Raw genomic sequence first — 18,101 nt, 5'->3', positions numbered from 1 at the left:
ATCCAAAGCCTTTGCTGTCCCTCGTGCTGCTGCTGCTGTGCTCAAACACTACCGAGGAGGGGGGCAAGATTCTCCTACAGTGGTGCATGCAGGCTGCTACTGCCTTCCCAAGTAGAGCCACACACTTTCCAGGAGCAATTGTGCTGCCTTTTGTCCAGTATATGGAACCTCCCCTGATCACAATATTTATCTGTATTGTAATATAATTTTTACTGTTCTCCACCTTGGTGATCCTAAGTTGGGTGGAAAGATAGCATGCAAATTTTTATATAAACTTTTTCTCCTACTTTTGTTCTGACCAATTAATACCTGTTCTCTCATGACCAACCACAGCACTCAAAGTGCTAATTACAGTTCTTGTTTGTGTGGAGGGGCTGTGCAGGAGCACTGGAATTCACTGTTTTTCAATTCATGCCCAGAGCCACCATTCATGATTGGTTTGTAATGGTTTAAGATTGTAATCGAGGAATTATGTAATCACTATCACAAAAATAAAAACTACAAATTATAATGCCAAATAGAAAGCATTACTTAACTGCTACCCCATTCTTATAAGTACTAGTCATTAATGACTGACTCAGGAATGCCATAAACAAAATATAAGAAAAAGTGATTCATTACGATATAAAAACTAAAAGAAAGAAAAGGAAAATAGCAAGTAAAAATAACACTTTTCCCAAATGGGGCTTACTTTTAATCTAACCTAAGTAAACACATACAAGAAGAGCGAGACATACATTCAGAACTTGGTGTGATGGCAAGATCTGAAGATGAGAAGATCTCAAATCTACAGGGAATGTTACATAAGCAGGGAACTACTAGCTTACAAGGAAGTTCAAAAACCAAAACCATGAGGCACACAAAGGATGGACTACGATGTCTCTACACTAATGCACAGAGAATGGAAAACAAGCAAGAGGAACTAGCAGTCGTAACAGAGGATGGGGGCTATGACCTAATAAGAATCACAGAAACTTGGTGGGATAATACAATTGGAATACTAAAATTGAGGAGTACAATATAAATAATAATAATATAAAATAATCAAACACTCGATCCTTGAGCAGCTGGAACTGAGAGCTGTGATTTCTAAGACTCAGCACGAGTTTCGCAAGAACAAGTCATGTCAGACCAACCTTATCTGTTTTTTGAAAAAGTGACTACCTTGCAGGATCACGGGAATGCCGTGGACACAGTTTATCTGGATTTCAGTAAAGCTTTTGATAAAGTTCCACATTATATTCTTGTTCACAAGTTGGTAAAATGCAGTATGGATCCTAATTCTGTCAGGTGGATCAATAACTGGTTGACAAATCATACCCAGAGGGTACTTGTTAATGGTTCAGCATCTTCTTGGAAAAGAGTGACAAGTGGAGTACCCCAAGGATCTGTCCTGGGGCCTGTGTTGTTCAACAAATTTATAAATGATTTGGATGAGGGATTAGAGGGGATACTTATTACATTTGCAGATAATATTAAACTGGGAGGGGTAGCAAACACAACTGAAGACAGCAACAGAATACAGGATGATCTTGATAGGCTTGCGAAATGGGCTAAACTGAATAAAATGAAGTTCAATAGGGACAAATGTAAAGTTCTGCATTTAGGTAGGAAAAACCAAATGCACCAATATAAGATGGGGGAGACTTGGCTGTAGCAAGTGCGAAAAGATTCTAGGAGTCATAGTAGACCATACATTGAACATGAAGCAGCAGTGTGACTCAGTGGCTAAAAAGGCAAATGGGTTTTTGGGCTGTATCAAACTGAGTATCGTGTCCAGATCACAGGAGGTGATGGTACCGCTGTACTCTGCTCTGGTTCGGCCTCACTTGGAGTACTGTGTTCAGTTTTGGGCACCCCAGTTGAGAGAGGGATTTTGACAAACTGGAACGTGTCCAGAGGAGGGCAATAAAGATGGTGATGGGTTTGTACACCAAGACATATGAAGAAAGGCTGGGAGAGCTTTTTCTGTTTAGCCTAGTGAGGTGATGACTGAGAGGGAATCTGATAACCATCTTCAAGTATTTAAAAGGCTGCCATATGGAGGATGGAGCAGAATTGTTCTCTCTTGCCCCAGAGGGACAGACCAGAATGAATGGGATGAAATTAATTCAAAAGAAATTCCATCTAAACATCCGGAAGAAGTTCCTGACATAGTGGTTTCTCAGTGGAACATGCTTCCTCGGGAGGTGGTGGGTTCTCCATCTTTGGAAATTTTAAAACAGAGGCTAGATAGCCATCTGATGGAGAGGCTGATTTTGTGAAGGCAAAGGGGTGTCAGGTTACAGTAGATGAGCAATAGGGATGTGAGTGTCCTGCATAGTGCAGTGGGTTGGATTAGATGACCCATGAGGTCCCTTCCAACTCTATTATTCTATGATTCTATGGAACAACAGAGCTCTAGCAAAACTATTGTTAATTAAACCATTTTCTCCAAGACCTGATGGCTCTTTTCTATTTGAAAAAAATGCCCATGAGTTTTTAGACTTCTTAGTCTCCCAAAAGCAAACCAAAACAAGGATTTCTATATTTAGCCATCATTTGCATGCAAGCACACACAAAACTTGTGTTCAGGTTTTCATTTAGAATACTAGATTTCAGCTCATGGCATTTAAATTATTAAACCTCAAAATAGGATTACAGGGAGAAATAATGAGCTCTTCACAGATTATTAGGGATGTTCCAGCTACAATTTAAAAAAAACTCAGTTACTGAATTTTCACTGTGCAAAACTCTTAGTCCCCCCCCCCCAAGTTCACTGTAGCAATACAGAATGCACAAATGCATGCACACACAGGTTTCACAGTGGTTTCATATCCATGGAATGCAGCTACGTGAGCATAAAATATTACTGTTGCCAACAGCTGTGCGTGTCTCCTAACTACTTTATTAAAACCCATTCAAAAGAGAGGTCGCACCATTTATACACTTGTGAGAGAGCAAAAGGAGCCAAAGTCACTGCTCATGTGGTCTACTCTGATGACTGCATGGAAATAGGTGCTGATGCAACCTGCCTTCTGACAGCATTGCATTGCTAAGCACATCACATAGGCACTTCAGTGTTCTCCCAGATATAGCTCAAGATGTTCATAAATGGGCTGTGCTGTGCATTGAAGATATTGCCTCCCTCCCCTGTGTTTTATCATGCGCTCTAACATGGCAGAGAATACTTTGCTTACAATATATGTGCCAAATTGGGGCAGCCAGGGTACAAAGAAAGAAGAAGAAGAAGAAGAAGAAGAAGAAGAAGAAGAAGAAGAAGAAGAAGAAGAAGAAGAAGACGAAGACGAAGACGAAGACGAAGAAGAAGAAGAAGACTTGGTTCTTGAAAGGCATTCAAGTTGGCTGTCACTCAGCTATAGAATGCCATGCCCATCGACACTCACCCATTATAGAATCATAGAGTTGGAAGGGGCCATATAGGCCATCTAGTCCAACCCCCTGCTCTACGCAGGATCATCAAACAGAATGAGAGAGGGAAGAAGGAAGGCTGTTACACTCAGGCTGTTGTTGCGTGGACAAAGGCTCAAACTGGAAAACAGGTCATATTCAGACTGACACTTGCCAAGGGCATGTGTGTTTTCAGAGTCCAGAAGGACTTTTGAATGTGCCAACAGGATTTTCCTGACAAAGGTAACAATGTTTTTTTTTTTAATTAAGGTATTTTCAGTTTCAAATAATTTTGGCATGACGAGGGAGAAATTGGGATACTGTTTAAGAAACACATCCTCTAAATAGCCCTTGATTACAGAGAAGCAGATGAAGATGTCTGATTATCTTTTATTTACCTTTTGCGCAGCAAGGTGGAGAGCTGTCCTCTGGCTATGATCAACTTTATTGACATCAATTCCTGTCTTCAACAAAGCCTCAGCACAGTCTAGTCTATCAGCCAACACACAGTACATGAGTGGTGTTCTCCCAAACTGGTCCTCTTTATCTTTCAGATCTGGGTTTCCTATAACAGTAGGAAAGTCAACAGTAACGTTGGGTTTAAAGAAGATTACCTGTGAACATTTTCTACATAAATAAGGAAGTAGCACACAAATTGCACACAATAAAAAATTCTACAATTTGTATTCCTAAGTTTTGCTCGCTTTTTTTGTACCCTATTTCAGGGGTAGTCAACCTGTGGTCCTCCAGATGTTCATGAACTACAATTCCCATGAGCCCCTGCCAGCAAACATTGGCTGGGCTCATGGGAATTGTAGTCCATGAACATCTGGAGGGCCACAGGTTGGCTACCCCTGCCCTATTTCATGGGTTCAAGCACATTCTTCTGGTGCTGGAAGATAGGGTTTCCAGGTCCCCTTTGGCCACTAGTGGAGGATGAGGGTGGGTAGGGTTCCAGATCCAGGTTGGGACACTCTTGGATATTTGGGGATGGAGCCTTGGGACGGTGGGGACTTCTGTAAGGCACAATGTCATAGAGTCCACCCTCTAAAGGGATCCTCCACAAGGACTATCTGAAACAGGAGGAAAGTCAGGAAAAATGCCTTAATAAATAAATAATAATAAATATCAAAACTCCAAGGCATTTCATTTTTTAATTTTTATTATTATTATCTGTAAACCGCTCCGTGGTAGTAATAAAGCCCTAAGGGCAAGTTGGGAGGAGAATGGGGCAGGCGCCATCCATGATAAAAACTCAGAGGGGCGAATCAGGAGCCGTGAAGCGGCTCCTGATTCGCCTCTCCGAGTGGCACTCGGGGGCCAAGCGGCCAATTGGGAGGCGCGCAAAGCACGCCTCCCTGTTGGCTGCTTGGCCCGTCTTCGGCTCTGCACTCCGGCGAGGCACACGTCCTCGCCTCTGCGCTCACGCTCCAACGATGCCTTTCCCGGGGGGGGGGGGGCGGAGAAGCAGGCCCCTGCTTCTTTCTTTCCGCCAAGGTGCCAAATTTGCCCGCGGTCCCGTGCCCAGCCAGCTGCCATTGCCAGTCTGTTGGAGGCAGCAGCTGATGCTGCCGCTGCCTCGGGATGCCCACCTTGCGCCCCTCCCAAGACAAGGTCCATGCCGACACGCCCGAGGTATGTGCCCGACCAACACGCAAACCCCCCCAATACACACCCACTCTGCAGCGACTACCTTTCCCTGCCCACCAGGACACCGCCTCCCCGAACGCCATCCGCCGCCGCCTTCTCTTGCTGCCTCCCTCGCCCACCGCTCCGTTACGGCCCGACTGCCGCTGCTACGGCCAGCGGCCCAGGGACGCGCCCACCTCTGCCTCGCCCTGGCCTAGGCCCGCCTGTGCCGGCGCCCTGCTGCGCACGCGCAAGGGTTGCAATTCTGCCCCCACTTCCTGGGACTGCGTCCCCGCGCCAGCGCCTGCTGCAGGGATGATCGTCGACAACGCTACTTCGCTGGTAGCTGGGGGAGCCGCGACTGACTCCCACCCCTCCCCAATGCCTTCCCTTCCCCCTCCACTGCCACCCCGGCTCTGCCCACCACGCCAACGCCCAGCCCTCGCCGGCCCCTGGGGGGGCCATGCCCTGCCCCGTCCCAGGCCCATCTTGCCCCAACCCCTCCATGGATCACTCCAAGGCCGCCCCTCCCTTGACCTGCATCTCCACTCCGATGCCTGCTACGGCTTGCCTTGCACGCTCCAACACTGCCCAGGTTGCCGGGAGAGCCGCCCCTGGTTCCAAGGCCTGCCCCATGACTTTGTCTCTCCCCTCCAGCTGGCCCGCCTCCCACCACCTCCGCAACACATGCACCTCGCCAGGGCCCGGGGGGGCCCTCCTCGAGCCCCATCCTTGCACCCATAGCTTCTCTGAGTGCAATGCCCCCAGCCTCCACATGCTCATTTTTACAAATGGGCTTTATTACTAGTTATTATATAAAGCATTTACAGAAAGGTGAAAGAGAAAAAGAAAGCGACCAGCTGATAGCTAATTATTATTACATAGTCTATACATCGTCTATACAAGTATACCTTACATAGTATAGTCTGATATTATCTCAAGAAATATGTAGTCAGTTCCCATTGCATATTAGTCCTAGCCTTACAGTTACTGCTGTCTTTATTTGTAGTCAGCCTGTGGTCCTCCAGATGTTCATGAACTACAACTCCAAGGCATTTCACATACTAGTAAGTAACGTGTTAAATTCTGTTTAAACTACAAATACAATGATATAGGCTAGATATCAGGGGAAAAAATTCACAGTCAGAGTAGTTCAGCAGTGGAATAGGCTGCCTAAGGAGGTGGTGAGCTCCCCCTCACTGGCAGTCTTTAAGCAAAGGTTGGATACACACTTTTCTTGGATGCTTTAGGATGCTTTGGGCTGATCCTGCGTTGAGCAGGGGGTTGGACTAGATGGCCTGTATGGCCCCTTCCAAGTCTATGATTCTATAATGTCATCAAAGGACCCAGCACGGCATAGCCTTATCAATAGCCTTCATGCATGTTACTCCATCCCCAATGACCTCCTAAATTCATCAGCTAATAACTCTCACCTTAGAGACTGGATTTTCAAAAGTGATGCCCAGCTAGACAGAATGCAAATTTTGAAAATCAACTCAGCAACATGGTTCAAGCAGTTTAAATATGACCACCGTAGATCCTCTTACCTAATTAAGATTACTAACCACAAAGAGCAGCTTTCACATCACTCCAATTTGAAACGATGCCCACAAAGGGTTTAGCTGGCCATTTTAACCAAAAAAGCAGCGTTTTTGTATCTGTGGTGCACAAGCTCTGGAGGATTTACCCCATTATATATTTGACTGCCTACTTTACACTCAACCCAGGGCCAAATTCCTCAACGATATTTTAAGGGGCTTTAACTTGCTCTCTGTTGCTGAAAAGACAATCTATCTTTTATCTGACCAGGTTGATAAAGTATCATATAAAACCGCTCTTTTTGCTTTGGCTGCAAGGAAAATAAGGGCCAACACTGTTAAGGCAAGCTCTTAATACTCTTGCACTTTGTACTCATGTATGAATCTGCAGTTCTTTGGTCTTAAATTTTATATTTTTATACAGTTCTTTTATTCTATTTTACTGTTTATAAATTTGTATATTTTGTAAAGGCCTATGGCTATATACAAATAAATGTATCACTCACTCTATATTATAACAATAATAAGTCAAGAAAAGCAAAGGTTCAGACAAATTCCAGTATCTATATTTATCAATATTATTTACTGATCTGTAAAGTCACCCCAAGAGTCAGACATGGCTCGGTGCTTGCACATGGGATACCTTTAACCTTTACCTTAAAGTTGCATAGCATTACCAGAAACACCAGAATTCAGAAAACCACCTGCAATTTTATTAACCTAGCTGCATAGTAAAGCCATTTGGTAATGGCAAGGGAAGGAACCTTGCTCTCTCTACTCAACGGGAGATATGGAAAACATGTTTAGCATTATTAACCTAATTAGTGAATAGCAGACTCCTTCACCATTCCTGATAGAATGTGCTAAATATTTAAACATGAGCTAATTTTACCACTAGATACATTGTTAGCAGAGCATAACAACAGGCCTGCATCAGATGCCATTAATAATAAAAGAAAGGTTCGTGCAAATTCGCACTTTTCCTACTGTCTCCCCTAAATTATTTTGTTAATCTTTTCTGTCTACATAACTGTTCAGATGGGTAGTGTTATCAGAAATAAGGAAAAAGTCAGAAGATCATATGTAACTTTGCGGAGCTAGCTGTCTAGCAAAACTGTTTGGTGATGACAGTCCACTCCAAGCAAGCAAGACACACTTTCAGTGAGTCTGACAGAAAAGGCACAGAGAGTCATTCCTTCTCAACAGAGGAGGTAAGGAGGCTTTGACAGAAAGTGAAGAAACAGCCTCCCACCCTAATCTTTATAGTCAGACAATCAGAGCAGAGTACTGAGATGGCTCCAACTAGAGAGAGATTATTAGTCTGCCTGCTCCTGCGGCCACTACTGCCTTCATTCGGCATGTGCTGTCTGTTGAAACGCAGATCTAGACAGTATTGAAATTTGAGTAGTATGTCTTTTCAGGTCATTTATGCTGCTTGGATGTTGTCCTTCCATAAGAGCATAAACTCCCCAAATGAAAACACTCTACTGAACCTGTTCCTTTACCTTCCAATTGTCCAACCCAAGTTAGAGGAGGATGACATACAGTGAGATGCATTCTAGCTCCCCCGTTCTCCCACTGTCTCTCTCTTGATAGCAGCACCACCCCAAGATGCTCAAAGCCCCTTCCCTTTCCATATAATTCTATACTATCTCAGAAACTTTCTATGAAAAATCCTAGGTCCTGAACAAAAAACCAAGCCAAGTTCTTTTCCTGATGCATATCAATTAAACATTCAGGTATATCACTCAAATATTCAGACGCCAGCATGCGTAAGTGAGGGTAAAGGAACAGGTAAAATACACACGCACACACATGGCCACTGTTCCCTTGTATTATTACAAAAAAAAATAAATATTGCATTCTATATTGCATGGAATTTTAATGATGTAGTCAAATTTACAAACCCACTTTTGGAAACTCCCTAATTGCTTTACTGTAAAAAGAATCCATAATACACACAGTACTGGATTCTGGCTGTTCAGTAAGACTGTTTTATATTAATCTAAATATGGCCCAAATTGACTCGAAGTTTTTTTGGGTTTTTTAATAAATAAAAGCTACCACGGTGGGAGGAAAAACTAATATTAATTTTCTTTTCATTCAACGTCTTGGAATTAAAATAGAAACAAAATAGAAACTTGCCATTAACTCCCACTGATTAGAATTCAGCCCCGTGTATTAAATAAAGCTGATCTTGATTAATCTACCAATTATATTGATTGAAGTTTGCAACCATACACATTATTACTTTTAGAAAGTTATCCTAATTTAAGTACTAGAGGATCCCCCACACACACCTAAGAAGTAACAGTCTCCAGTTTGATAGACTCCAAGGCGTCCTCTTTTATGCCTTGCCCGCCAAAAACACTTTCTTCCTCCTTGTGTTTCTTACCTGGCTTCTATAGTTATTCTGCTTGCCTCCTACTCAGGGGTATCTAGTTCTACATGCTCTCATTCCCATTTTCTCATTTTATTGCTCAAGGTCATTCATTTTTAAGTCTCCTACCTTCCTAGATTATTATCTAGTCTGGTAACTTCTTGAACTCCTATAGGAGGATATGAATACTAACGATTTACAACATTAATTAACCAGCTGGTAGATTTCAATAGATGCTTGGCAAACACATGTTATGACAGGGCACGTCTGAACAGGTCTTTCTTGACAGAAGCTGCTGGAGGCACAAATAGTATCTTCACAGGCCAATCAAGATTGGGAAGATGTAAGGAATAAAGAGGTTAATCATTCCTCGGCATAACACCCATCAAAACCCAGGGCTGCTGCTTACACTTTTTGAAAAAATTGGAATCCATTCACTTGACCTCCTAATATTAGATTTAAGTTTGGTACATGAGTTCAGAACATTGTGACATCATTGGCTACACTGCTATGCACTGATCCCAAATGTTTCCTATATTCTTTCATTTGGGCTATAGAAAATGGCATATGTTAGTAGTGACAGGTTGCATATGGGGTGGCAAGAGGTTGATAGAGACTGTAGAAAGGGAATATAATGGATACACGAGAAATAGGGCAAGCATCTGCATCACTGAAAAGCAACATAGGAATAAGCAAGAAGAGCAGGGATGTATACTGACCAACAGGCAAGAGTTGGTGGATGAGGTGAAGGAGGTGGGGACCCTAGGGGGAAGTGACCATGTCCTCATAGAATTCCTTTTGAGATGGGGAGCCAAGGAGGCTTGTAGCCAGACGCGGATGTTGGATTTTCGTAGGGCAAACTTTAATAAACTCAGAGACATGATGAGTGTCATACCATGGACGAGAATGCTAGAAGGGAAGGGAGCATGTGAAGGGTGGGCGCTACTCAAACAAGAGCTATTGCATGCTCAATCAATGACTATCCCAGAAAGACGAAAACACTGCAGGAGCTCTAAGAAGCCTATTTGGATAAACAGAGAACTTCAAGAGGAACTAAGAAAGAAAAGGAAAATGTTCAGGAAATGGAGGGAAGGACAGAGCTCTAAAGAAGAGTACCTACAGACACTGTAGATCAATCATCAGAAAGGCCAAAGCTGAGAGTGAGCTAAGATAGGCCAGGGAAGCCCATTGTAACAAGAAAAGATTTTTCAGTTACGTGAGGAGCAAACGTAAAGTAAAGGAGGCAATAGGCCCGCTGTTGGGTGCGGATGGACAAACTCTAACGAAAGATGCAGAGAAAGCAGAAAGGCTTAGTGCCTATTTTACATCTGTTTTTTCCCACAGGTCAAAGTGTTTAGGCACATCTAGAGATGGCTGTAGCCAAAGGATAGTGTCTGGGTGGCAGGTTAACATGGATAGAGAGGTTGTCGAGAGGCATTTAGCTGCACTGGATGAGTTCAAATCCCCTGGTCCAGATGAAATGCACCCGAGAGTACTCAAAGAACTTTCCAGAGAACTTGCACAGCCCTTGTCCATCATCTTCGGAACCTCTTTAAGGACTGGAAATGTCCCGGAGGACTGGAAAAGAGCAAACGTTATTCCGATCTTCAAAAAAGGGAGGAAGGATGACCCGGGAAACTACAGACCAGTGAGTCTGACCTCTGTTGTGGGGAAGATAATGGAGCAGATATTAAAGGGAGCGATCTGCAAACATCTGGAGGACAATTTGGTGATCCAAGGAAGTTAGCATGGATTTGTCTCCAACAGGTCCTGCCAGACCAAGCTAGTTTCCTTTTTTGACCAAGTAACAGGTTTGCTGGATCGGAGAAATTTGGTTGATGTCATTTACTTGGATTTTAGTGAAGCTTTTGACAAGTTTCCCCATGATGTTCTGATGGATAAGTTGAAGGACTGCAATCTGGATTTTCAGATCGTTAGGTGGATAGGGAATTGGTTAGAGAACCGCACTCAAAGAGTTGTTGTCAATGGTGTTTCATCAGACTGGAGAGAGGTGAGTAGCGGGGTACCTCAGGGTTCGGTGCTCGGCCCGGTACTTTTTAACATATTTATTAATGATCTAGATGAGGGGGTGGAGGAACTACTCATCAAGTTTGCAGATGACACCAAATTGGGAAGGACTGGCAAATACTCTGGAAGATAGAGACAGAGTTCAACGAGATCTGAACACAATGGAAAAATGGGCAAATGAGAACAAGATGCAATTTAATAAAGATAAGTGTAAAGTTCTGCATCTGGGTCAGAAAAATGAAAAGCATGCCTACTGGATGGGGGATACGCTTCTAGGTAGCACTGTGTGTGAACGAGACCTTGGGGTACTTGTGGATTGTAAACTAAACATGAGCAGGCAGTGTGATGCAGCGGTAAAAAAGGCAAATGCCATTTTGGGCTGTATCAACAGAGGCATCACATCAAAATCACAAGATGTCATAGTCCCATTGTATACGGCACTGGTCAGAACACACTTTGAGTACTGTGTGCAGTTCTGGAGGCCTCACTTCAAGAAGGACATCGATAAAATTGAAAGGGTACAGAGGAGAGCGACCAAGATGATCTGGGGCCAAGGGACCAAGCCCTATGAAGATAGGTTGAGGGACTTGGGAATGTTCAGCCTGGAGAAAAGGAGGTTGAGAGGGGACATGATAGCCCTCTTTAAGTATTTGAAAGGTTGTCACTTGGAGGAGGGCAGGATGCTGTTTCTGCTGGCTGCAGAGGAGAGGACACGCAGTAATGGGTTTAAACTTCAAGTACAACGATATAGGCTAGATATCAGGAAAACGTTTTTCACAGTCAGAGTAGTTCAGCAGTGGAATAGGCTGCCTAAGGAGGTGGTGAGCGCCCCCTCACTGGAAGTCTTCAAGCAAAGGTTGGATACACACTTTTCTTGGATGCTTTAGGATGGTTAGGGCTAATCCTGCGTTGAGCAGGGGGTTGGACTAGATGGCCTGTATTGCCCCTTCCAACTCTATGATTCTATGGTTCTATGTACTAAAACGAATGTCAAGAATGCCTACTGTGAACAATGGAGGAGGTCCAACTGACTTGTTTATACTCCATTGAATTATACTACAGCACATGAAAATTGTAATGAAAATGTAGAAAGGATTTACATCACAGTAAAATGACAGAGATTCAAATCAGTTGAATTATTCCATAATAAAATACAAAAGGCTAAACATAATAGTTACAATCACTGTTGCTTATTCTTCCTTGAGAGCTAAGTCAGATGTTTACATTTGTTATGGCTGTACAGATGTATAAGCAGAGCTGAGGGAGGCCAGCCTGCAGCTATCCACCTCAGCCATAGGCTGGTGGAGCTGAGTCCCACAGAGCCCGGACCTCCTCTGAGAGAGTGTTCCACCAGTCCAGTGCCAGGTTCAAAAAGGTCCTGGCTCTGGTTGAGGCCCACTTTCCTTCTCTAGGGCCAGGGACCTTGGGCAGATTTTATTATTTAATTATTTATTTGGTTTTATTTATATAGTGCCCTCCCCGGGGACTCAGGGCGGTTTACATGGAACTTATGAATGATACATAAAACAATCAATAACACATGAATAACCATACAATATTAATAACAAGTAGTTGTAATAATAAACAGTGTAAACAATGATATAATACACAGTACAAACAGGTCCAGAGCACTCTGGTGGAGTTCTGAGAGGGGGGGAGCAGGGGCCCTTCATTTGCTGTTGGTTATGCCTCGTCTCAACCAAATGCCTGGCGGAAGAGCTCCCTTTTGCAGGCCCTGCGGAACTGTTTAAGCTCCGTCAGGGCCCTGATCTCTTCCAGGAGCTCATTCCACCAGGTGGGGGCCAGAACAGAGAATGCTCTGGCCCTGGTCGAGGCCAGGCGGACTTCTTTTGGGCCAGGGACCATTAGCCGGTTGGTGGCGGTGGAGCGTAGAGCTCTTTTCGGGGCATAAGCAGGGAGGCGATCCCTCAGGTACACTGGGCCCTGACCGCGTATGGCCTTGAAGGTAATTACCAGGACCTTTAGTCTGATCCGGAATTCAACTGGCAACCACTGCAGTTGGTGGAGAATGGGCCAGATGTGGGACTTCCACGGTGTTGCTGTGAGGATCCTGGCCACTGAGTTTTGGACCAACTGTAGTTTCCGGGTTAAGGCTAACGGCAGGCCTGCGTAGAGCGAGTTACAGAAGTCCAATCTAGAGGTGACCGTCGCATGGATCACTGTGGCTAGGTGTTCCGGGGTCAGGTAGGGCGGAGATGGTAAAATTCCAGCCGTGCTACCTTTGTGACCTGGGCTTCCATTGTGAGGGAGGTGTCCAGAATCACACCCAGGTTCCTGGCCATCCAGGGTGGCCATCCAGGGTGGGCAGGCGCGCTTCCTCACATGGCCCCTTTCTACCCAGCCACAGGACCTCCGTCTTTGAAGGACTGAGCTTCAGACGACTCTGCTTAAGCCCTCATCAGAAAAATCTGCATGCTGGAGCATAGATACATAGGGGAGAAAGTGATCCCGCAGTCACCAAGGTCCCAGACCGTTTAGGGCCTTAAAAATTATTACTAATATATCTCGGATCTTATTAGGTCTTCAACTTGGAGCCAATGCAGCTGGGACACTACTGGTTGACTATGTTCTCTCCACCCAGTTCCAGTAAGGAGCTGGGCTGCTACATTTTGCACCAGAGTGAGCTTCCAGATCAGGCACACCCAAGGAAGCCTATGCAAATCATTTGCCATCCATGGCTCCTATTATATTCAGATTGCAGGCCTTTCTCATTGTTCCCAATAGGCATTCTTGTAACTTGTTTCAGTATATCCCAGAGGGGAATTATGGTATTTACAAATGCAGAGATATAGGTCAGATTCTTGCAGCTTGAAGAGTTTAGGCCTGAAGAGACGTGGCGTTTAGCTGGGAAAAGGCTAATGCAGGTGAAGTCTGCACTATCTGGGGGTAATTTCCCAAGCTCCTGGATCAAGGTTTGAGCTCTGCAGTCAGTTTTTGAACTTAGGGCAGAGATCTGTGCATAATATTCTTAAATTTCATCACTCCAATGGTGCCTATTTCATTCCAATTGCAATCAAAATCTTTCAAGCCAAGGTAGTAGCACAAATGTTACATGGGACTCTTTTAGGACCATCAACCTCCTGCTTTGCTCCTCTCAAGCAGGTAGAATCAAAATTCCTCTATATTGCAGGTACCAAACTGTGCCACCAATTCATGGATACAACTAGAGAAAGGACTCCCAAAATTCAAAGCCAAAATTGTTTTTCCATCCATCTCACTCTGGTTAAAGGTGCACTGGGCATCTGCCAGTCTACTACCCTCAATCCTGTGTAACAATTTCAAATACCAGTGGCTACTTGCTATTGAGAAGGAAATTAAAAGATTTGGCTTTTCCACACTTGCATTACTTGGAAAAGGAAAAGACCAGGCAAAGACAGCAGTCAAACTAAGGATTGAGGACTCAGAGCACCAGATAGACCCTTTTACGCTCCCATACGTATGTTGCACCACTAAACATTAGATATATTCAAGCCCTGGTTGAATATCTATCTTGGCTGGAAGCTAAATACTTTAGGAGAGCATTGATGTTAGTTGTGCTCTGCACTGCCCTCTGTCATCCTGGTAGGCTGTTATAACAAAGTCCTATTAGTCAATAGATTGCCTTTGTAAATCTGGAGACAAACAATCCATTGAACATGTGCTTCTTAGATGCCCTTCTTATACATCTGCAAGGACCAGGTTTATTCTTCCTCTACTCAGAGATGCCCTTGAGAGCACAGTCAGAGGAAAAGTCAGATTCCTCCTGTGGAATGGAAAGGCCCCCATAGTCAAACAGGTTGCCAAATATTGTGCACACATATATTGCTCAAGGGGGAGTCATCTAAAGCTATATCAATGGTGACCAGTGGTTATCTAGAGGAGTTTTATTATTAAATTTTAAATTTAATAACAACAAATTTTAAATTTGTATTTTGTATTTTGCATTTTGTCTACTTGGCACCACTCACTTCCTAAAAATACCTAGCAGGCACTGTGAATGGTATTGATGGACATCATGGTGCCCATGGGCACTATGCTGGGGACCCAAGTTTTCGGAGACTGGGGGGTTAGCAACTGGAAGCTGGCAGAATTCTTGGGTGCCACAGTTAGAGCTCTCCCCCATAATCCAAGTATTTAGTTTAAATTCTGTGTAGGTATTTCGCTGCATTAAATATGCCAAGCTCAGACATCACACAAAAAAAACTGTGACAGATACAAGGCTTCCTGTTTTATCAAACATCAGTTTGCTGTGATGTCCAAATACTGGTCTTTGCACAAATTGCTTGGGGGGGGGGGGTTATAGCAAAAAACAGAGATGATTGTAAATTAAAGGAACATTTTAAAAACCCTGTATAATTCATCCAATCTTTGACAGGTATTCCTGAAGAGTTGGTTCTTATATGCCGCTTTTCTTTACCAGCAGGAGTCTCAAAGTGGCTTACAATCGCCTCCCCATCCTCTCCCCACAACAGACACCATATGAGATAGCTGTGGCTGGGAGAGCCCTGATATTACTGCTCAGCCAGAACAGCTTTATCAGTGCCGTGGCGAGCCCAAGGTCACCCAGCTGGCTGCATGTGGGTGAGGAGCACGGAATCAAACCCAGCTTGCCAGATTAGAAGTCCGCACTCCTAACCACTACACCAAGCCAGCTCAAATTTAGTCACATTGTACCATTTACCAAGTATATTTTGCATGCTACATTTCATACTGACAAGGCAAAGCTGACTTTATTATGAAGAGAAATAATGGCTCAGACTAGCACAATCTCAGCAGATCTCAGAACCTAAGCAGGGTTGGCCTTACTAAGTATTTGGATGGGAGACCTCAAAGGAAGGTCATGGTCACTACTCAGAGGCAGGCAATGGCAAACCACTTCTGTTCATCTCTGGGCTTGGAAACCCAGTAAGGTTATCATAAATCAGCTGCAACTTGATGGCACTTTCTACTACCACCAATGACAAAATCCATCCATCTTAACCATTCAACTAATATCAGTCAAAATGCAAATAATATCATGGCTAATAATATATATAGCAGAATAAAACTCAGTACAGTATACTCAGCACAGCAAAGCCAATCCTGTTCTTCCTATTATTAAACAGATCTCCACACTTTGAAAGTCAAATGATGACAGCGAGACAGGAGGACAAATACAACAAAGGAAAGACAACACTGGACACATCCCCAGAAAAAAACATTTTTACCTGCTATTTGCTTTAAAAGAGCACTCTTGTGTCCATTAACTGCAGCAGCATGAACCTGAGATGCTAGTGAGGAACCGCTGAATAACACAGTCTCAGAAACATTCATACTCTTCTTCAAAAGTTCACAAAATAGCCCTGTGAGAATACATTTATAATTAGAATGAAACTTTCCAGAAAGAAACATAGTTTTATTTACTTGAAATGTTTACTTGAGATGTTATATTAACATAGCAATTAACAGATTTTTAGCATGGAAACTGTGCAATTATAAACAATGACACCTTTACAACCCCATTTAGTCTAGTTAGGATTGCCCTATCTTTTGTAAATTTTATGTTTAAAAAGCCAGACAAGTAAATTTTACTCAAGGAGAAGACTATCCCAAAGCCAGACATGAATAAAAAGAAAATCACTGCTCTAATTCTAATGCAAGTGAACATTTATTTCCCTTTCTTTACAGATTGTGGGGTATTGTTTAAACTATCATGCTAAAGATGTTTGCTCAATGATTTAAGAAGCATTATATGTATATTCAAAGTTTTTTTTGGGGGGGGAATAAGAAAAGGGAAATTGTGACAACCCCCAATTCAACAATATGCTACTAGGTGGTGATATAATTCAGTTGGAAGGATAACGCTCTGGGGAACAGTTTCGTGGCCAGAACTAGTAGATAAAAACGATGAAAGACTTAAAAAACTCTGCCAAGCAAGCACACATGGCAGATCGTAGATCATCATTAATAAATATTCAGCACAGAACAGATATAGTAGAGACACAGGAAGTTGAAAATAAATCTCATAAATAAACAAATGAAAGTGTTTATTCTGTGAAGAAATAATAGTGCTAAAAGGGAAAATAAGGAAATTTTAGAAATTCTTCGTTGGAATCACAAAGGCAGAGCTTTTAAAATGTGCAATCAGACACAAAAAGTGCAAATTATTTGTACAAAGAAGAAGAAGAAGAAGAGTTGGTTCTTAGATGCCGCTTTTCCCTACCCGAAGGAGGTTCAAAGCGGCTTACAGTCGCCTTCCCTTCCTCTCCCCACAACAGACACCCTGTGAGGTGGGTGAGGCTGAGAGAGCGCTGATATCACTGCCCGGTCAGAACAGTTTTATCAGTGTCATGGCCAGCCCAAGGTCACCCAGCTGGTTGCATGTGGGGGAGCGCAGAATCGAACCCAGCATGCCAGATTAGAAGTCCACACTCCTAAACTGGACAAAAGATTATTTGTCCAGCTCAAAAATTCATGTCATACAAGAGCCATATTGCTACCTAATGCTTGTGATGGCCTAGTTTGACTTACATCGCTACCTAATACAAAAAGGACTGCTAATAATGTGAAAAGTAAAGTGAGCAATCATACTCCTCCAGAACCCAGAGAGCATAGAGATGCCAGTTGGACAATATATGGACATTTTGGGGATGGAGCCTGGAGAGAACATGGAGTGCGGAGGGGCCCCTCAATGGCATAATGTCCAAGAGACCACTCTCCAAAGCAGCCATTTCCTCCAGAGGAAATTATCATGGTAATCTAGAGATCAACTGAAATGACAAGAGATCTCCAGTTGCCACCTGAAAGGACGGCCTCCTATCCTACCCCACCCTGGGTCTGTCAGGGCAATAGAAGCCTCTCGACCTCGGGAAGGAAACTGCACTGTATGTATGCATCTTATTTTTTTCCATCTTCCTTATTTCAAATAAAAAGTTTTGCCAGAGTAGATAATTTATTTTCGATTTATTTAAACACTAGCTTCAAAGCCCATAGGAACGGGCTTTGAAAGGGTCCTCCCCGTCAGCATCCCGGCTGCTTTCCAGGCCATGGGGAAGCGGTGAGGGGGGGTGGGGGGTGAGGACGAGGGAGTGCTTCCCGGGGGCCTGGCAAGCACACCTGGAGCCTCTGCGAGGCCCCGGGTATGCTTTCCAGGCCTC

General features: G+C 43.6%; 1 protein-coding gene across 4 annotated transcripts in view; it reads right to left on the bottom strand.

Moving 5' to 3' along the window:
* The window catches only part of INVS (inversin), a 168,238-nt gene that overhangs the window by 144,469 nt on the left and 5,668 nt on the right, over positions 1 to 18,101 (bottom strand). For 3 of the 4 annotated variants that reach the window (XM_077304617.1, XM_077304619.1, XM_077304618.1), the window contains exons 2-3: positions 16,173 to 16,307; positions 3,789 to 3,955 (exon numbers count right to left, since the gene is read on the bottom strand). In XM_077304617.1, coding sequence (XP_077160732.1) covers positions 3,789 to 3,955; positions 16,173 to 16,278 — 273 coding nt within the window. In that variant the 5' untranslated portion in view covers positions 16,279 to 16,307. Of the gene's footprint in view, positions 1 to 3,788; positions 3,956 to 16,172; positions 16,308 to 18,101 lie in introns of those variants that run through there. The other variant, XM_077304621.1, reaches the window with a different exon arrangement.

The sequence above is a fragment of the Paroedura picta genome, chromosome 11, assembly GCF_049243985.1.
Source record: "Paroedura picta isolate Pp20150507F chromosome 11, Ppicta_v3.0, whole genome shotgun sequence".
In the NCBI taxonomy this organism is placed as follows: domain Eukaryota; kingdom Metazoa; phylum Chordata; class Lepidosauria; order Squamata; family Gekkonidae; genus Paroedura; species Paroedura picta.
The sequence above is the reverse complement of the archived record's forward strand: the minus strand, read 5'-3'. Positions and strand labels throughout refer to the sequence as shown.